We start from the raw sequence: 22520 nt of genomic DNA, 5'->3' as shown, positions 1-22520 counted from the left end.
AACTGAGTCGTTAAGTCATCGTTAGTCGTTACATGTAAGTGTTGTTTTGAAACCTTTAAGTTAACGATCTCAATTAATGTTGTTAACCCATTGTTTATTATATCTAATGAGATGTTAAATTATTATATTATCATGATATTATGATATATTAATATATCTTAATATGATATATATACATTTAAATGTCGTTACAACAATAATCGTTACATATATGTCTCGTTTCGAAATCCTTAAGTTAGTAGTCTTGTTTATATGTATATAACTCATTGTTAATATACTTATGGAGATACTTACTTATCATAATCTCATGTTAACCATATGTATATCCATATATATACATCGTCATGTCGTTTTTACAAGTTTTAACGTTCGTGAATCGCCGGTCAACTTGGGTGGTCAATTGTCTATATGAAACATATTTCAATTAATCAAGTCTTAACAAGTTTGATTGCTTAACATGTTGGAAACATTTAATCATGTAAATATCAATCTCAATTAATATATATAAACATGGAAAAGTTCGGGTCACTACATAACGACCCGAGAACCGATTTAACAAGAGTCGCCCGACCACCTATAGAAAGGAGAAAAACTTGCCACCCCGCTAATCTCTTTTTAAACTTCTCGATAAAGATTTTCCAGCTAGAGATACGGTTCATCGGGATACCCATAGGCAATCCAAGGAACATGAATGGAAGCTCACCCTTTGACACAACCTGCTGATGAAACAAAATCATCAATTTCGCCATTGCACACCCCAGATCCATAAATAGCCGATTTGTTTCTATTAATTGCCAAACCCGAGAACGCCTTGAAATCATCCAAAATATTGAACATACACTCCATATTTTGGCGATCCCAACTAGGCACGAGAATAACATCGTCTGCGTATAATAAATGGGACACAATCGACGAAGCGTTACCTACTTGAATCCCTTTTAAAGCACCTTCTAAGAGCTTCTTTTTAACACTAAAATGTAAGCCTTCCATGACTATCAAGAACAAGAAAGGACTTAAAGAGTCTCCTTGCCGTAAGCCTTTGCGAATTGCAAACTCGTCCGTTGGGCTCCCATTAATTAGAATCGAAGTGCGTGAAGAAAATAACACCATCTTTACCCATGATCTCCACACATCAGCAAAACCAAAAATGCGTAACATATAATCTAGGAATCCCCAATCTAACGTATCATAACCTTTTTCGAAGTCAATATTCAATAGCATTAGCTTTTCTTTACGCCTTTTGCACCATTCTGGAGTTTTGTTCAATATAAAAGTACCATCTAAAATTTGTCTTCCCGCGATAAATGTGGACTGTTCCTGACAAATGATTTTGTCTAAAACTTTCACTAACATGGACGCCATGATCTTGGTGATAATTTTATAAACAAACCCTATCAAAGAGATTGATCGGTAATCTTTGATGAACGGTGGAATTTTAACCTTACGAATTAGCGTAATAAAGGCGGAACCTAGGCATTGTCCTACTATCAAATGCGTTTACAACAGTTAGCACCACCTCATCTTTGAGGATATCCCAAAATCTTTTGATAAAAGCAAAGTTAAATCCGTCGGGGGCGGAGCTTTGTTGCTACCGCAATCCCAAATGGCCACCCTCACCTCATTTTCGGTCACTTGTTTTTCCAATTCAAAAGCATCATCGGAAGAAAGAGACTGATCAGGAATTAGCTGCGCTTGACGTTTGTAGTCGCCATTACCTGCAAACTTGTCACGATAAAAGTTAAAAAACAAAGCATCTTTATTAAACGTGGCTCGGTAATCCAATATCCGTTAACTGTAATCCCCTTGATCAGTTGCGCCGATGTTTTAAGAGGCAATGAAAGTACTTAAAATTTTCATCGCCTTCCGCTTCCCACTTCAACCGACATTTTTGAGCTACATCGAGGTCATCCATGTGACTGATGCCGTCTAGATCATGAACCAAATTAGCCCTTTCAATTACATCATCATCCGTAGACAAGCCGGACTCAATCAGCGATTCAATTGCATCAATTCTGTTCGCCGCAGCAATCGTCCTGGATTCGTCTTGAGCTTTCCTACTTTTAATACAGTCTTTGATTTTATTTTTTACATGCTTCATTTTAGCATGGAATGTAATCCCCCTGTTGTTCATCACCTCGTTAATTGCATTATTAACCATTGAATCAAAACCATCGTACAATAACCAAGAATTGAAAAACTTGAATGGTGTTGGACCAAAATCAAGTTTCAAATCGATTAATAAAAGAGGCAGATGATCTGAAAAAGCACGAGGGAGAGTGGATAGCTTCAAATCTGCAAAAATGTCAAACACGTTAGGGGTAACAAGCACACGATCAATCCTACTCATTTTGGATGCCGCCTTATTCACCCATGTAAATCTTCTACCATTCAATGGTAAATCTGCTAACCCCGTATTATTGATAACGCATTAAAAACTTATGCCTCCTCTCTACGAAAAATAGAACCAAATCTTTCCGCTTCCTCTCTGACTTCATTAAAGTCACCGAACAAGACATATTCGCCAATATTTGCTTCCATAAACTCGCCTAGTTTCGCCCACAATAACCGTTTCTTTTGAGGCTCTTTTGGACCATACACATTTACCATGAAAAATACCGCGGTAGAAGAGACCCATTTGCCTTTTACGATAATAAAATTATCATCGCCCAAACCCTTTCTTTTGCAAAGAAATTAGGGTCCCATATGAAAATCAAACCCCCTGAAAAACCTCTCGATAACGAGCACACGTAATCAAACACATAATTCCCCCACATAGATTTAATTCTAAAAAGTTCCAACTTTGTCATTTTCGATTCTTGAATACCTATAAATTAGATGTTATTTGCGAAACACATCTTTTTCACCCACACCCTTTTAAACCTCTTTTTACTCCCACGGATGTTGACGGATAATAACTTCATTGAGCGTTAGTTAACACCCCAATCTGATCGATGAGTTGCACGAACATCGCCTTTAATTTCTGCTCCTCGAACCCAGCTTTTGCACCTTCCTTCACTGCCTACGCAAGTTGATGAATAAATCTAGATGAATACCCCTTGGTTTCCTTTTCTGCCTCCTTTTTATTCTCACTGTTCCTTTCGCCAACATTCAACTAGGGTGAGCCCTCAGATTGAACATCTTGTACCTTTATGTTAACCTTTAATTCACCTTTTTACCACTTGAAACCACCTGTGGAATTTCCTCATCGTTAAAAAACTTTTGTTCCATTCTGATTCTATCATTGCACATTGATGGGATCGCGGAGGTTTCATCATCAGAATCATCTACGTCCTCATCTTCTGCTTTGACACGCCAACCCACTTCCTTAATCGTCACCGGAAACACAGCGTCATTTATGATCACTGTTACCTCTTCTATGAATCGACATGATTTAATGGCTATACACACCCTTGCCATACCTAAATCAGTTTCTGCAGAATGATCACAAAATATAAATCGGCCCACTGTAGCCGCCACTTTTTTGTATGCCGTATCCTTCCAAGCACATAACGGCATACCATATATTTCGATCCAAGCCATCCTCTCCTCAACTACAAAATTCTTGGTGATCGGTTTAATAGTGGAGTATAATGTTTTGAACAAATCGATCATCTTGAAAGCCGTACAAGCATACACCGATGAGAACGAGCACCACAACCATTCACCTCCCATGTGACGCACCTTAACATCCTCAAAACCTTCTTCGGCTAGAACAGTGTTTATGCTGCCCATGGTAGCAACATCTTTTAGCTTAATAATAACCGATTCCATCGGATTATCGATAACCAATAAATCCTCATCAAGGATGTTAACTTGCTGTGTAACCTTTGGGTTTGGATTAATACCTTTCACAGAGTTAGCATAGGAACATTCAACCATCTTTGAAGAGGCACTCCCACCCCCATCATTATTGATTTTAGAATCAACTTTAGAAGTCCTCTGAACACCCACAGATCCGATATTGTTCGCAGAACCTTTGGAGTCCTTATTAAACCTTGCAATTGACGCAAACAATCTCATATTGTCCACAACAATTGTTGACAATAATCGAGCAAGATTGACTTCGTCTTTCACCCCATAAAAACAAACAAAACCAAACCATTTGCCTTGTTTAGGACGTTTGAAAGCAACGTAGGAATATGCGATCTTGCCATATGATTGACACAGATCCCATAATATTCTCCTATCGATCTTTTCTGGTAGGTTAGTGATGAAGAACGTCGACGTTTTCTCACCCCTAGCGCCGCCGTTGTTTTTGTAAGGGTTCGGGATAGAACGTAGGTTGTTGTTCTTCCTTACCTTATAGTACCATCCTTCGTCATCCTTCTGGAGAAAGGATCGACCACCCATGCTGATCTTCGTCGCCGGAAAAAATCGAAAAAAGTGGCTCGACTCCGAGGATCTCGGAGAGCTATGAAAGTGTTTCTACTATTAGCGTGGTTACCACTCCTTGATTACCACTCAACCAAAGGCTTCCCTTACTTTTTACTACCTTTTTATTTTACATTAATTTTAATTAAAATATAAAAGAACTCTATCTCGTTATTTTTATCTATTTTTAGAAATGTATTATTTATTTAAAACTTTCTAAAAATAAAACATAACTACTAAATTAGGACAGGAAGTATTAATTAAGTAATTAATTTAATAAAGTACAAGTAGTAATGAGAAATGTAAAAACCAACTTTTGAATGAACGTTCATTCTCAGTTTCGTTCTGTCCATCAAGAAACCCAAAGCGACATTATAATAACTTGTGAGGACATGGTTGCTAATATTGGCGTTTTCGAAAGAAGTGTAATGGCGGAGTGTTAGAACAGAGGGAGATCAAGGATCTTATGAACTTGTATTAATATTTTTATCTTATTCATTCGAAATAGACTTGATCTCACAGGATGAAAATAAATAAACATTACAACATGCTAATCTTTTTTCATTTAAGATCGGCAATTACATGGTAAGCTGGATTACCCACTTTAAAAGTTCACAGTATCCTTGATTGCATCCAGTATCTGCACCAAAACCCAAATTTCAAACATCAATCTTTGCAAAACAATACATAAATACAAACATTTGTGTATTACATACAGTAGAGAGTCAAAACAATTCTAACCTTGTTCTTTGTGGGCATGTAGAAGGGCTCAAATACATGAGGGAATGGTGTGTCCAACCCACATACTCTAGCTACAGGTGCTTCCAACTGAAAACATATAATTTCCATTCTTTTATACTAGCATTTTTATTTTTATTATTTTTATTTAATGATATTATTAACAAAAAAAAGTCAAAACAAAACAAAAAGATTTACATGAATTAGCACAACATCTCGAAACAGATATATAAGATGATGATACCAAGTTCTACAACTGGATAAAATACATTAGTTGAAGACTTACCCTTAAGAAGCAACGTTCAACGATTGATGCAGATATCTCGGCACCAAATCCACCTGTAACCGGAGCTTCATGACTAATCTACACACATGCCAAAGAAAACAAAGTGGGTAATGAGTAGGAGCAACAAATGGCCAGTAGTCAAGAATGCATCTTTTATAACTTTTGTATTTATATTTATTTTATTATTATTTATTTATTATTTATTTATTTATATACGTAATAAATGAAATGATAAGTTCTTGTACCAGTAGCCTTCCTGTTTTCCTCACTGAAGCTTCTACCGTTTCTTTGTCCCAAGGTAATAGGGTTCTAAGATCTATAAGTTCACAAGATATTCCTTCCTGCAATATATAATATAATATATAATATATATATATAATATATTATGTAAGATTAACATTAGACCGTGTAAATCTACAGTTAACGTTGACATCTGAATTCAGAAGATTAATTTTGCCTTTTCAGCATCAACGCAAGCTTGTTCCATGACAGTAAGCTGAGCTCCCCAGCCAACAAGAGTGATGTCATTACCTTCTCTAATAATCTAACATTCAAGCAAGGAATATAAAATACATCATGATTAGGGTGTTGGGTACACAAAGTATCAAGGTTGAAAAAGAAGTGAGACGGAGACGGGTCGGTCGAGACGGACGTTGACCAACGTTGATTTATATATATTAATTTTAAAAATAAGTGATTCAGAATTAAGATAATGTGGTGTTAATTTAAATAATATATAGGTTTATAATAATGTTTTCTATAACTATAATTATAGTGTATTTATTAAATTTATTAATTTATCTTTAAGGGATATTATGTAAGTCGGTGTTTTCTCACCTAATTTTTTTAATGAGCTTGTAATTTTCATTTACACTAAAACAAGGCCAAACAAAAAGTCGACTTTTGACCGTTGCCCAACTTATTAAACGACTTTTTTCGAATCGGAACGGGCTAGACATCAAACTGCCGCATCAGCCACCACAACGTCCGCCTCAACCACCGTTTGCAACCATGAAGAGTATAATAGGAAATTTTGAGCAAGTTAAAACTTTTAATAATACCTCTGCCTCAGATAGAGGTAATGTGTAGTCCCCTTCGGGGACCTCTTCGACAGCTAACCGGTATAGCCCCTAAAAACAGAAATATAAAAAATAAACAAAACTAAGAAATGACTTCATATGGATAGACTTCAAAAAGTAGAACAAGGAACCTCTCAGAATAGGACGACTAAATGTAACAATCTCAAAGCATTTACTTATAGTAAGTTGATTTAGATTGCCCTTTTATTTCAAACAGGTCAAAGCATACAGACTTTATCAGAATACCAATGGGTTGAACCGATACAAAGTAGTCCATGGTTAATCTCTGATGCTCCTAAACCGCCATATTCAAAAGTTTAGATTATTATTTATTATTAATGTAATAATATCGTTTAAAAAACTATAATTTATAATTAACATATAAAATATCTATCAACTAAAACTTTAAATTAGACAAAAAAGTGTTATGAGGCCAACATAACTTCCACCCAGACAACAGGATTAAATCAATGACCTTCGGTTCGAAGAAGACAACAGGATTTGGGTCACGAATACTAGCCAGCAACAATCCTTTAGCTTCCTTCGGGCCACGAGGTATAACCACCTAAAAAAAAGAATTGTGTAAGAGGGAACTAAAGAACTACATCTGGGAGCCCACATATGAACTATTCGATACCTTGAGACCAGGAACATGGCAAAAAAATGCTTCAGGCGATTGTGAATGATAAAGCGCCCCATGACCCACAGCCCCATAAGGTGCCCGTATTGTTAAACCTAACAAGCCACAAATAAACCTCATCAACGGAAAATATAGGTGCGTCTAAAAAAGAATTACGATGTGAATGAAAGTTTTAAAATACCTCCACAGTTAAATTCATTACCACTTCGATATCTGAACTTAGCAGCTTCGTTAACAATCTATAAAACAAAGAGAGCAAATAAGTAAGTTGAATGTCATAAACTAGTGAAGCAGAGTGGAGATACATGCCTGATCAAAAGCAGGAAATATGTAATCTGCAAATTGAATTTCCGCTATAGCCCGATTCCCCTGTTATAAAAAAGAAAGATTATAAGGTACAACTAGAATTATAAGACAAAATCCACTTGGTACGCAAACGCGTTTACCATTGCAGCCAGACCAATAGCAAATCCAACAATACCCTGTTGTAAAATAAACTTACATTAGTCTTATTAAGTAAATACAAAATTAACTGAATAAGATTTACGCAGTGTTGCAGAACTCATAATTACTCGCCGCGTACTCTGTTTTTGGAGAGCTCTGAGTACTCGATCAAAACTCGGTCAAACTTGGTCAAAAATAGGTCAAACTCCGTCAAACTCGGCCATAACTTGGAATTATTTGGACTTACTTGAAAAATCAGTTAAAACTCGGCCAAAACCAAGGATTACTCTGAAAATCGGTCAAAGTAAAAGTTGGTCAACATCCGAGTACTCTCCGATTTGCCAAGTACTCCGTAAATAGTCCCGACCGAGTACTCTCGAGCAGTGAGTTATGCAACCTTTGATTTACCTGGCTGATGAATAAATTACCTGTTCACAAAGAGGGGTGTTGAAAACCCTATGTTTACCAAATTGATCAGCCAATCCAGTCGAACATCGAAACACACCACCAAAACCCACATCTTCCCCAAATAAATAAGACCTGTCATAACATGATCATTTCAGACCAAATAAATAATTCTATTTGGTGAACATGTATATAATCTTAATCCGTGAACCTATAATTTTATCCGTACACATAAACCGTGAAATTTGATTAATTTCATTTCAGACCTCATGTTTCCACATGTCAATTTAGTTAGATATTTTTTATTCAAAATATTTCTACAGAGTGAAATGTAAATTCACACTAAATTTAGAAACAGTAACATACTAATAATGATATAATAATTTATAAATTATAAATTTAAAAAAGGGTAGGTACCGAGGATCAGAATCTAAAGCTATATGAAGTGCTTGGTTGATAGCAGTGTAAAGGTTAATCGATTTCAGCGCCTGGCCATCAATTGAAGCAGCAGATGATGATGATAATCTTCTGATACGATTCGATTCATTTGTTATAATCGAACCAAATCGCTTCATATTTCTAAGATTTCTGGCCATTTTTAATCTACAATACTACCGTGTGTGTTTTCTCTCTTCTTTCTTTTTATATTATTTATTTATAAAAAAAATATAAAAACATCAAATGATATTACAGAGTAGGAGTATATCTTTTGTGGTAAACTGTACAATTAATAATTTAACCATTTAGTTTATTAAGTGAGTTCGGTAGGTGGAACTCAAGTTATGTCTATAGTGGAGATAGAACTTATTTTTCAAGCTGATTGATGAAACTTATTTCGTATTATCTTTTTTATTTAAAGCGTTTAATAAACCGGCTATAATCAAAGCTTGTAAATTGATTAAAATGGACAATTATAATATGTAAAATATAAAGGACATTTTAGTTTTTATTTTGTAAATTTGCGTATAATATTTTGGAAATGGTATACAATTGGTGGGGTATTGGTGTTATTGCAAATCTTAGTTTGGGTGAGACTTTCCAAGGGAATTCGAGCATTACTTTTTTGGAATTGGGTGCGAAGATTTGGCAAGCGGTTGAATAGACTTTCATTTGGAAAAATTAAAACCAAAAGGTTTTTAAAACACAAGTTGGAATCCACCAGTGGCGTTAAACTAGATACAAATACAAAGCTATGAATGAGATCGTGAAAAGGTGCAAGACATTATCTATCGATTGACATAATTAGCTTCATAATCCGCTAATCTTTGACATAATCGTGAATGGAAGTAATTTTCAATTAGAAGCTCTATTTCTTTTGTTAGTATAGTTACGAGGAGCTTATTTTTAAGGGGAAGTGATATATAAACAACCATTTTTTACACATACACAATCAAATATGTTTTACAGTGTTGTACTCTACAATACTGTAAAGCATGTTTAGTTGTGTATATGTAAAAATAGTTGTGTACATATCATCACCCATTTTTAAGAGCTTATAATTTTTATAAATTCTATCTTTTATATCTACCAAACGAAATTTAAAACTTTGAGCATATTAAAATAATAAGTTTAAACTCATATAAGCTCCATAAGCTCTAATATATTGTCGTGCCAAACACACCCATATCATAAGAGTAATTAACTTATATTTATTGAATTTTGCTAACAACAAATCTTTAGCAACTACTTTGAATCTAACATCTTCTTCGGTGTGTGTTATGCGGTAACATAAATCTCTTTTCAAAGACTTCTACAATTTATTAAACGCTACTCTAAAATCATTAGGTAATCGTTTCGTAGAACATAGTTAAGCATATTAACAATAGTCTTTAAGACGGTCACTAATAAACTTTATATTTATTTAATTATTTTTTTTTTCAAAATTCAAATAAGTAAATAAGTATATGATTGTTTCTATTATAAGCAAGGTTGAAAAAAACGCGAGACGGGGCCGAAACGGTAGCGACCTCAAAACTTCGCAACAGTAAAAACGGGGCCGAGACGGGGTCGAAACGGATATTGACTAATGTTGACTTTTATATACATAAATATATATTTACACATATTATAGAGCTAAAAAACCTTCGTTGACAAGTTTGTACCTATAATTGCTATTAGCGTTAATATAATACAAAATAGAATACTAAACTAAGTCAATTTTGATTGATTTGACCGACTTATGACTGATTTTAACATAATTTCTGACTTTTGATCGGCGTTGACTCAATTTTCCCTGCATTTGACCTGACTTTTGACCGTTGACCGGCTTATAAGAAAACGGGACGGGGTCGAAACGGTTTAGACACCAAAACGCCGCAACGGGCGTCGAAACGGAAGCAACAGACGCCGTTTACAACAGTGATTATAAGTGTGCTGCCACTTTAAATTTTTATCTTTTTAGTTTTGACTTTAGAGTTTTTGATTTTTGTTATATACTAATGAAAATTATATTAATGAAAGTATATAAAATCAAATTTATTAATATAAATTCTCTGAAATATTTTGTGTTATATACCACAAATAAAAATATATAAATTAAAGATTGAAAAATAAACATTTTTAAAAGTAAAAGAGGTAACTTATGTTAAAAATAGAAATGAAAATGACATTTAATTTAATTGTTGAAAAAGTAAATCTCTATTTAATATTGTGTCATTACTATATAACAACTCACATTTAGTAGAGAAGGGAAAAAGTCCGATTACGTATGCTATCCGGATAAAGTCAAGAAAGGAAGGGATAAAGGTTAGTGATATTAATTATAATTTTTTATTACTTATAAAAATTACGAACCACGTGAAATTATTTTGAGGTCTAGGGTCTATTTAACACATACTTGTGATTTCACCCAAATGGGCTACCTAGAAAGGGAATGATTCCTCCCTGATGAAAAAAGTCTCCCGATATCGGAGATGTCTTGACACAACTCTAAGTTCGAAACTCGTCGATTTGAGATGCCTTAAATTACGCTACGAGTACCAAACTGTTATCGGGTTTAAAAAAAAAAAAAAAAAAAGGGAAATATATTACTTGCAATTTTTCAAGAAGTTTGTGATTGAGTATAGATAAAATGCTTTAATGCGACTCCAAGTTTGGAATTCTCGAGTCAATTCAAGATGCCACGAATGCAGCTACGAGTTCCGAACTAGTTTATTCACGAAGTCTCACTATGAGACGATAAGTGATAGTCGTTCGACATGACATATTTCAAATACGTCATACTGAACCGGGAGATCGAGTGATGATTTATTATTAATTTGTCTTCCAATATTCTTTTGTAACTTCACTCATCGTATGCACACAAGCTGCCATGGCTTCAATGGCATCGCTCCATCATTGCATAACACATGGTTCCGAGACGCATATGCGATGTGACAACTCTTTAAGGATACACATCTCTTACTTACGCTTGTGCTTGGCCCATAAGTTTCACTAAAACTCTAATCATCTCTCGCAAATAGAAGAGAAGACCCTAAAGAAAAAGGACTTCTCTCGCACGAGAGATGCCTATATGATTATCTCTCTTGCAAACGGTCACACGTTTATCACGCCTTGTCACCGATTGATCGTGAGACTGACCCCACTAGTTTGTAATTTTTTTTAACAAATGATTCTTTAAATTGTATAGAACACCACTAAATTAAATTATAGAATCGCATATATATTCATGATATATAGTTTTTAAAGATCAACGATCGCTAAAGTGTCCTTCAAATATAGTTACTTTTGAAAAGAAAAAAAAGGACCCCGTTGAATGTTAATCTAGATTCGCCACTTCTTAGAGTGGTAAGTGTAATATAACAAGGTTCCAATGAGACTGAGAATAATATTTTAAGTGATGTAGTTGTGACGTACCAAAATGGTTGTGGAATTAAAAAGGTATTGTGTTAAGTGATCATGTATAAAATGGTCCAAGGGGTTCGGTTCATGCGAGATCAACAATAAGAGGGGTATTTAAGGGTTCATTGAGTTTTCCTCCGGTCCGGAGTACCGTGAGTAACCCTCATACGAGATGATGATCTCAGAAATGGTAGTTAAAGATGACCCACCATCATTCGAGTTTGCCGGAGCTGATGTCTCAAGGGTGGCGTTAGGGTTTATGTTATAGCAACTGTTACCTGAAACCACAAAGAGTGTTAAGTAGCTGTTCCGGTTGCTCGGGTTAGCTGAAGTACTAGAAGAATAATATACTTAAGAGTAGTTTTTGGTGAAATGGAGATGATTGCGAATTGATGTTTTCAGCTCAAGTTACATCTATTTATATGTGTAAGTTTTTGTCCCTTAGTGCCACGTAAGGGGACAAAAAGACATGTTTGTGCCACGTTGCTTTGTCTTTGTCCTTTTGTTTCGTAAAGCTGCAAAAGGTGCTATCATTATTTTAGTGCTGCCCCCTTAATACCCTGCTGTCCTTTCTCACCCGTTATACCATGTCAGGATCGTATCATCCTGCCACAGTGTCCTTTTTGTTTTAGTGTTACCATCGTGCACTTCTGTCATTATGTGCACCTTTTGGGTGGCGCTATATTTAAACTGAGCGACCGACGTCGAGGGCATATCATTAAGTCTTAAACATCTGGCGTGTGAGCAAGCGCATTAATACGGTCTTGCGCAATTATTGTGGGGTGATGCGCGCCATTAGGGCGTTGCGCGATGGATGTGCAGCTATGCGCATCATTATTAAGTGTTAAAAGTTGTTAGAGAAGGTTTTAAGTGTTAGTGGAGGTAAATCTCACCAATCAGACAATTATAAAACAAATAAAATAATGTTGCGCTCTCTTTTTTCTTCAATGAAGAGTGTTACTAAACAAATATACGCAAATTTAACCCTTCAATCATGTAAAACCACTAATCACAAGAGGTTGGAAACTTTAATATTCGGTATCACAATCAATACGATTGTGAAATATTACAAAGGTTCACAGATAAAATCACGAGAGTATGACTCAGATTTAGAGTGGATAACAAAAAAGACTTATGGTGATTGCATATAAAGAAACAAGAAGAAAAGAATAGTAGCAGCGAAAGAAACAGATTAGGGTTTGAAGAATCCTAAATTTATTGATGTAAGGTTTTGAGAAGAAAACCCTAATAATCAACATCGATGAACCACAATCAGTTCCTTATCGAACCTAAACACAGCAAGAAAAAAATCCAATCAAGTGATATTGATTGTATCTCGGGAAACCCTAATTTCCAATCATAGCCGATAAGAGAAATCAAGATCACAATAAACGAATATCGAACTGAAGAAACATGACAAGAAACTTCGAAATCAACAGATTTAACTCACACAATGGCGGAATAGTGAATCAAACCCTCTAGTGAATATGAAAATGCTTTTTGGGATTGATTTAGTCAAACCACAACAATGATTGTGTGATTAGATCAACACCTAGAGCTATTATTCACCTTTTGCAAGGATTTAGGCTTGAAGCAAGGAAAGAGAATCGGACAGGTTACCAGATCTGAGTGATTGTGTGTAATGAGAGGCTTAACCTAAAATGAAGAACATAAACACAATATATACCCCTGCTGATGAGTCAACCGCACGAGTCATGTCTCACTCGTACGAGTGGACAGACTCAAACGTACGGGTGATCACTCACTCGTGTATATGTACACAAATTAGGTTTGTGACTCAGCTCAGCACACTCGTGCGTATGAGGTTATCAGCCGTATGAGTGAGGCTTCACTCGTACGTCTGACTGAGTCTAAGATAGTCAAACCTCCATATCGTGTTCCTGCAGTACCTGTAAACGCATGTAAACACAGATAGGATAACAACGAGCGATCATGGTAACCCACAAACTGAAGTACTAACTACAAACGTACAATAGATGTCTAGGGACTTAAGAAAAATGCACTACAACTCCCCCTAGGACCTAGAACATCTGTTACAATAAAGTAAACGTTCGTGAAATACATATAAGTTCAAAAGTATCATCCGTTTAACATCATTACATATACAGAATCTCTCTCTCACATAAAAACATCATAAACAAAATACAAACTAGCAACACAGTATCCGACATGATTCAGTTGGCATGAGCTTGGTTCGAGCTTTGAGCATCACTTTCTCTGCTGAGGTAGGCATGGTAGACATCGATTACAGGCTGATATCTCATAGCTTCCTCTTTCATATCTTCTCTGAATGTAATGTGATGGAGGTGAAGTATCTCCACATCAAATCTCGACAAGTTCCTCAGCCACATAGGATCCAAAATCCTAACATTGTCGGACTGTATGCTTCCATCATTCTTCTCAACAGCAGTAAGGATCACTGTTTCTTCCGACAATTCATCATAGAACCACCACCTGAAGTTTTTGTAGATATCCTTAGGTAAGGGCATCAAGGGAGACTGTTTCATATACTTTGTTGGGCCGAACTTGACAACACGCATCGGTCCACCCTTTAAATTTTTCTTTGTTGGATGCATGGAGAACCTGGCAGCAGTTAATTTGAAGATATTCCATTTACCTGTCTTATATTCTAGTCTTAGCTTTCTCTGAAACCACTTTGACATATCACTATCTTCATAGTTCAACATCATCAGCTTAGCAAGTTGCATTATCTCGAAGTAAGGTAGAGTTTTGAAGTGACTAGGTCTAGCCATATAATCTACTCCTCCTTCCCTCTTGATAGCAAAACAATTGATCTCCTTAAAGTAACCCCAGCTCAAAAATTTACCCTTGGCATACTTCTTGGTTCTCTTTCCTTTTTCATAGAAACTAACAAACTTCGGCTCGAGTTATGGCTTACTGATCTGGTCAGGGTTCACAACGTTCTGTTTCTACCAACTTTGACGAATCTCGTCTTCTTTAACGTTCCAACTCACCTTGACCCTATCACGTTCAAACCATTTCTTAATCTCATTCCATCCCTCGGCCTTAGCTTGTTCGGCTCGGATTTTCTTCTTCTTCTGTTCAATCTCATTCCTTTATTTCTCATCGAGCAGTTTCTGATGTCGGATTCTTTTGTTCTTTTCCATCAAATTATCAACTTCCTTAATTTGCTTCTTGTATACCTTCCTCGCCTTTTCTAATTCAATCAACTTCTTCTTTTTCACCTCACTACTCAAATTGAAAAAGTCACTTAAAGTATTGAGTAACGGATTCGAGTATGGCTCAAGCGAAGGTATAACAATCTCTTCTTCTTCTTCTTCTTCTTCTTCTTCTTCTTCTTCTTCTTCTTCTTCTTCTTCTTCTTCTTCTTCTTCTTCTTCTTCTTCCTTCTCAGATTCTGTTTCCAGTTCATCCTCAGACTCAACTATCACATCTTCTTTCACACTTCCTTCATCAACAGAACCTTGACTCTTTTAAGAAAATCAACAATCTCCACAAAATGATTTCCTTTCTCAATAGTTGTATCATAGAGAGCAACTTGATTATTTTGGTCACCCATCTCTACAACGACTTCGGGTTGAACATGTGGGTTAACAGGATTAACTGGAGGATTCTGAATCTGCTCCCCCTAAGCTTCTGGATTAGCAACTGGAACATTAGCTTGTGGTTCTGCCAATGAGAGGATCTTAACAAACAAATGAGTGGCGCTGTGATCGGCTAGGAATGCTTAACAAGTCCTACGGTGGAAATCTTAAATGATGGTGATCGAATTTTGAGAGTAATGTGGGTGTGGAGTGTAAAAGTGAACGACTGTGTTCAACACTCTCCCTACTCTCGTGCTCAACCGTACGGTTAAGCACACGATTCACCTTACAACCGCGCGCCTCACTGTCACTCGTGTGTTTGACCTAGAAGACTAATGTACAAATCTAGAACTTGGTCATTCGTACGGTTAACCTTAAATGTGTGGTAACTCGTACGGTTCACACTTTAGTTGTGCGAGTGAGCCACTTTAGCAAATTCAAATATTCACAAACTTAGGATTTCGACTCATTTGACAATCTAAGAATTAACTAGCACCTTCAACTTGAGTCATAAATCACTAATTCATCAAGAAATGAACATTAACACTTAGGCAATCATCAACATCTTAACTAAGACAAAGTTATTTTGCTAAACTCTCTGTTTCACAAAAAGTACATCCTATAGTGTAATGTCATCTTAAAGAAACTAACACCTTAACATTACAAAACTCCTTCAAACAATCACAAGCTCTACAAACTTCTATCTTATGGATTTGGTGGCCAGAAATATCTTGATCTCAACAAGGTTCTTTCAGATGTCATTGTGCTTTCAGAGGATAATCAGAAAACAAAGGAAAGATAAAATCTTTATAAATTTTCTGAGATATAATGTCATGCAACTAAAATTATGCAAAAGAAAGACATTCTATCATGAAATGAAATAACATGCAAAGCCAAAATCTTTTTGTTGTTTTACAGTTTTCAATGCAAACTATTTAACATGCTAATACAGCTAAGCATATTAGAACACATAAATCCACATTCTTACTGTGAGCAAGATGATTAACACTATTAAAAAAATGGATCAGAACTGACATATCAAATCAACTTTTGTTGTTCATTCTCAATTGTCCAATCTATGTCTATTGTGACAGCCCATCCTAATCCACCTGAACGAAGTCGTCAACATCTGGTCCCATTGCGAGGTACTGACCTCTATATGATACGTTTTATAAACATTGCATTCTTTTAAAAGACAAAATCATTTCAAAATATAACCTTTCAATACAAATGATATATGTTTCCCATAATATGAATGACTAATCTGTCATAACAGTCTTTTTGAACTCAAACGACTTGAATGCAACGTCTTTTGAAATATTGATGTGTGCAGCGGTGTATACGAAATACTATTATTTTTACTACGAAATACTACGAAATATTACACAAGTTTTATTAATTTATGGATGAGATATACCTAAACCTTGCTACAACACTTATAGGCAGTGTACCTAATCGTAGAGTAGTGTAGTTTTTAGTAAGTCCGGTTCGTTTCACAGGGAGCTGGCTAAGTTTAACGCTATATTTATTTTACACTATATTTGTATAACTATATATATAAGTAATATTATTATTATTATAAAAGGGGGGTTTTACCATTTAATGACCGGTTTGTTAATTTTAAATAAAGCGTAAAGATAAATGACGATAATATAAATGACAGAATTTAAATTGCGATAAAGTAAATTGCAGTAATTAAAATGACAGTAAATAAAGGTACGATGAAATATGAAATAAAAGTATTATGCTTATTTAAACTTCTGTAATTATGATGTTTGACGTTTTGATTTTAATTTATTACCCTATGTTAATTGTCTTTTGTCCTGGTTTATTTGATACCTATCTGGTTTTTGTCTATAATAGTCCATCGGTCATAATTATAAAATGCTCGTCAAATTAACCTTATTTCCGAAGTCAAATATTCCAACTAATTAGGGATTTGAACTGTAACAAGGTTTTAATACTTTGTTTAATAATTACACCAGGTTATAGACTGCATGTAATCCAAGGTTTTAATACTTTGTTAACAATTACACCAATTATCCTTGTATGTAATCCACCCCTGTTTTAATGAGATATGAATATTAATTTACCCACTTGATCAGAATGAATAATCAATTACCCAACCCGTATAATTAATTAAATGATCGTAAAAGATGTCGTATAAATGTCACTAAATAGAACATACATAATCATTTTAATAATTATTAGATTAACTAATTTGAAGATAGGTTCGACAGATTCTAATGAGTTGTCATTCGATTAGACAATACCCCCTATCTATTAATAGTCAATAGTCCAATGTCTACAAGTGTCGGTCTTTTGTCCAAACCTTAATTATGGTACAAAATTCAATAACCCAATCTTAATTTTTAGTCCAACATCACGATTACTTCGGCTTAAATAAGCATAATAATAACTTAGTTACAAGACATTAATTTAAAAAGGAAGAACATAGCTTACAGTGATTATTTATCGCGTAGCGTTACACGGGCAGAGTTCCGACTTAAAACCCTTAAAACATTTCTTACAATAACCCAATTATTATTAATTTAAATTAAAATTATAATTAAAATATAAATATAAATATAAATTGAGAGATAAGAGAAAGAAAATAGAAAAAGATGTATTAAAACTCGCAGAAAACTGGCGAATTTATAGGATGTGGCATGCTACAGTAACTCATACGGTTGTAAAGACACGTCCTAATCCATCCGGACGAAGTCCATATCGATTATAAACGATTCACAACAGTTGATTTCATCGCGAGGTACTTGACCTCTATATGATACATTTTACAAACATTGCATTCATTTTTGGAAAGACAATCTTTCATTACATCGAAAGTTGACGGCATGCATACCAATTCATAATACCTCTAACTATAATTGACTTAATAATAATCTTGATGAACTCAACGACTCGAATGCAACGTCTTTTGAAATATGCCATGAATGACTCCAAGTAATGTCTCTAATATGAGCTAATGCACAGCGGAAGATTTCTTTCATACCTGAGAATAAACATGCTTTAAAGTGTCAACCAAAAGGTTGGTGAGTTCATTAGTTTAACATAAATAATCATTTCATAAGTTTAATAGACCACAAGATTTCATATTTCCATTTCTCATAAACATACGTCCCATACATAGAGACAAAAATATCATTCATATGGATTGTACACCTGGTAATCGACATTAACAAGATGCATAAGAATATCCCCATCATTCCAGGATCCTCCTTCGGACATGATATAAATTTCGAAGTACTAAAGCATCCGGTACTTTGGATGGGGTTTGTTAGGCCCAATAGATCTATCTTTAGGATTCGCGTCAATTAGGGTGTCTGTTCCCTAATTCTTAGATTACCAGACTTAATACAAAGGGGCATATTCGATTTCGATAATTCAACCATATAATGCAGTTTCACGTACTTGTGTCTATTTCGTAAAACAGTTATAAAAACAGCGCATGTATTCTCAGTCCCAAAAATATATATTGCAAAAGCATTTAAAAAGGGATTAATGAAACTCACTATACTGTATTTTGTAGTAAAAATACATATGACGATATTGAACAATGCAGAGTTGTCCTCGTATTCATGAACCTATATTATTCATATGTATATTAATACATTTAATCGAAATTGAACAATTTCACATGTTATAACTTTACTTTATATATTATATATATTTGTGTATATACATTTTTAATGACTAATATTTATATAGTTATATTATTATATATTTGATTAAAATACTTAATTTGTTATATACGAAAAATGTTAATATGATTAATACATACATACATGTAATATTAATAAAAGTATAATTTTTATATACAAAATGTTTCTTTGTTAATCTAATATCAATAATAGTAATAAAAGTAATTTTTGATCATAATGATCATAATGCTACTAATAATAATAACTATAAAATAATGATTTTCCATTTAATAATAATGCTAATATTTATATTAATAAGTTTAATGATAATAATAATATAATAATAATAATAATAACTTTATCAATAATTATAATACTAGTAATAAAAATGTCATTATTAATAGTGATACTTATGTTAATAATAATACTAATAATACTAATAAGTAATAATAATAACAATAGTCTTGATATAGAAATCTACCTTCCAAGGCTTTAAAATAATAACATGCCACCTCCGAGACTCGAACCTAGGACCTCTCGTTACACATAATTACGCCTAACCATCTGAGCTACTCTGATTTCCTGTTATTATTCCATTCCTATATCTATTTAACTAGTAACTGTCTGTTTCATCTTGATCTAGCATCATAGACTATCATCATAATATCTCACCATCTTTTTAATTCATCATCATAACATTTTCAAGTTCTTTCATCAACATAACTCATTCGATTATTGTTCACCACCTTCATCATGCATCATCATCGTGACTTTGAAATGCAAGTGTATGGGTGTCGTGTATGTTCCATTCTATCTGCAGAAACGAACACGAGCAGCAGCAACAATCAAAAGGACCTTGGTTTCAGCAGAAACGCAAACATCAACAGCAGAAAACAGTGGTTATTCGAGGGTTGGTTGTGGTGATGATTTGCATCGAAACAGAAACAAAAGTAGCAGCCCAACTAGTCAAGAACCGGCCCAACAACAGAATTATTTATACGGCCCATCAGGAAAACTCGGCCCAACTGTAAACCCAATTAATTAATCTGAATCATTGTGGCCCAGGTGAGATCTGATAGCTCGTTTAATTGGAATATAATGGTGATGGGATTAACTTGTTCGTGGGACAAGCTGGTCAGCAGAGAAGAGAAAAAAAAATATATATATATAAGCCGTTTAATATTCGACGCTAGCTGGTAACCTTCCAATTCGAGACCCAACATGTAATTGTTTAAGGTTCATTCGTTGTATACACCATAACACATACACGTCCATCATGTATACATTATTTAAGTCAAGTGGGGTTTATCTAAGTTTAAAGATGTCGACCATAATGAATTGAATTGTCCCCAAATATTCGTTTGACAAGAATTCAACAAGCATTATATTATATTATAAGTTAAAGTATTCTCCACTAGCTAATTAATTGGCAAGTGGGATAATAGTGATGCTTGGTGAATAAGGAAAAAAAACCAAGAAAAAAATAAATAAATAGGAAAAAAAAAATACCGCAGTCGGTTCACAGTTATGGTTAGGTGATGATAATGTTTATAGGGTTTTCGAATTGGTGGTTATGTGGCGGTTTATGGCAATAGAAAGAACACACATAGCAGCGGTAGTTTAAATGGGTTTGTTTTGGTGACGGTGGTGGTGATCTAGCATGGTGATGGTGTCTTTGATAGAATAACAAAATCATTCGCTGTAGTATTAGAATTTGCAGTCTCAATGGTTGAGAGGTGTCGTGAAAGTGATGAAGTGGGTTCTAGTTTCATGTATGATAAAACAAAAACGTTTGGGTATTACATTGGTGATAGGTGACTTCGGTGATGGTGGCGATAATGATTGATGTTGGGTTCAACAAATAAAAATTAAAAGATATGATGGTGGTGATCATGGTTGGTTAATCGATTAGAAAAAATAAAATAACATGATGAGGGTGATGATCAAAGTTTAAAGATGAGTCAAGGTGGTGATGGCGATGGTTATGTTTTTGTTTGGTGGTCATTGACCTAGAGAGAGAGGTGATTGTTGTTGAGAGAAGAAAGAAAAAAAATACAACGTGAAGGTGGAGATGGTGAACTATGGCGGCTCGTTGGTGGTGAAGATGAGGTTGGCCGGTGGCGATGGTGTTATGAGATAGAAGGTGATAGTTGTGATTATATGTGATGTATCTTCTATATATATTGAATATATATATATATATATATATATATATATATATATATATATATATATATATATATATATATATATATATATATATATATATATATATAACAATTCCTATATGAATGAAGGAATTAGTCAAAAAAGGATACAGTATCACGTCCCGAATTTCTTAGTAGCTTTGCATACTTTATATTCAAAAGATCATTGAAAGTGAACGGATGAATTTCATAAGTTGTAACTTTAGACTGTTCAAGAAATTTAAGTTATAGAAATGATATGCCAACTTGTAAAAGTTAAAGTATATAATAATAATTCTAATTCTTAAGTGGATGGAATTAGAATCAGGCAAATAACTAATTGAATCTCGTGACATATATTTGTTGTATACTACCGACACTATATTTGGGATATTATATCGTGTCCCGTTATAAATTAGTGGCGGATAAAAGTCTTCAGAAAAATTCCAAATTTTTAGATTAACCAAATTTATTTATTTTAGTCATTATGGTATAAAATTCGGTCATTAACTATTAAATAAAAATCACATTAATTATTCACTCACAACCCCCAAGTAAAATATAAAAATTTTAAAATTCAACAAATAGTTCTTTAAATATATTATTAATAAGCCTATAATTTAATTCACTCATTTTCGGATCACTGTTTGTTATATAAAATCATATAAGTTGAATTTAACTTTACTTAGTATTATTCGGAACATCGAACGAGTACTACAATCTTTTAATATTTATTTTTAATTATTAATATACTTTTATTTATATATAGATATGTTTTACATAACAAATATTATATTATAATATCATATTTCATAACCACAACATTTAATATTTCAAATTATACTTCCAATTATTATTTATATATATACACACATATCTATTTATAAATAGTTGTTCGTGAATCGTCGGGAATAGTCAAAGGTCAAATGAATAAATGAACATTGTTTCAAAATTTTCTAGACTCAACATTACACACTTTGCTTATCGTATCAAAATCATATAAAGATTAAGTTTAAATTTAGTCGGAAATTCCCGGGTCGTCACAGTACCTACCCGTTAAAGAAATTTCGTCCCGAAATTTGAGTGAGGTGGTCATGGCTAAAAATAAAAATGTTTTCATGATGAATATAAGTTGATAAATAGAGTTTTATCACCATTGAATAATTTGGATAAAATGATTCGATTACTCGAAACGCACGAGTGAAGTTATCACAAAAGATTGAGATAAGGTAATAGATATTCGTCTTTACTTTTAACGTAGTCCTGGTTGAATTTAGAAAAT

At 34.1% G+C, this 22520-nt stretch overlaps 1 protein-coding gene across 1 annotated transcript; it reads right to left on the bottom strand.

Moving 5' to 3' along the window:
* Nucleotides 1-4756: 4756 nt before the first annotated feature.
* LOC139897743 (2-oxoisovalerate dehydrogenase subunit beta 1, mitochondrial-like) lies at nucleotides 4757-8608 on the bottom strand. Its single transcript, XM_071880437.1, has 13 exons — nucleotides 8381-8608; nucleotides 7987-8098; nucleotides 7561-7596; nucleotides 7424-7483; nucleotides 7296-7353; nucleotides 7112-7209; nucleotides 6950-7039; nucleotides 6457-6525; nucleotides 5853-5939; nucleotides 5641-5736; nucleotides 5396-5473; nucleotides 5113-5199; nucleotides 4757-5011 (listed from the first exon to the last, which is right to left on the bottom strand). Exons 1-13 carry the CDS (start codon nucleotides 8557-8559, stop codon nucleotides 4976-4978), a joined length of 1086 nt encoding a protein of 361 aa, XP_071736538.1. The 5' UTR covers nucleotides 8560-8608; the 3' UTR covers nucleotides 4757-4975.
* Between the last annotated feature and the right edge of the window lie 13912 nt (nucleotides 8609-22520).

This window comes from Rutidosis leptorrhynchoides, chromosome 3, assembly GCF_046630445.1.
Source record: "Rutidosis leptorrhynchoides isolate AG116_Rl617_1_P2 chromosome 3, CSIRO_AGI_Rlap_v1, whole genome shotgun sequence".
In the NCBI taxonomy this organism is placed as follows: Eukaryota; Viridiplantae; Streptophyta; class Magnoliopsida; order Asterales; family Asteraceae; genus Rutidosis; species Rutidosis leptorrhynchoides.
The sequence above is the reverse complement of the archived record's forward strand: the minus strand, read 5'-3'. Positions and strand labels throughout refer to the sequence as shown.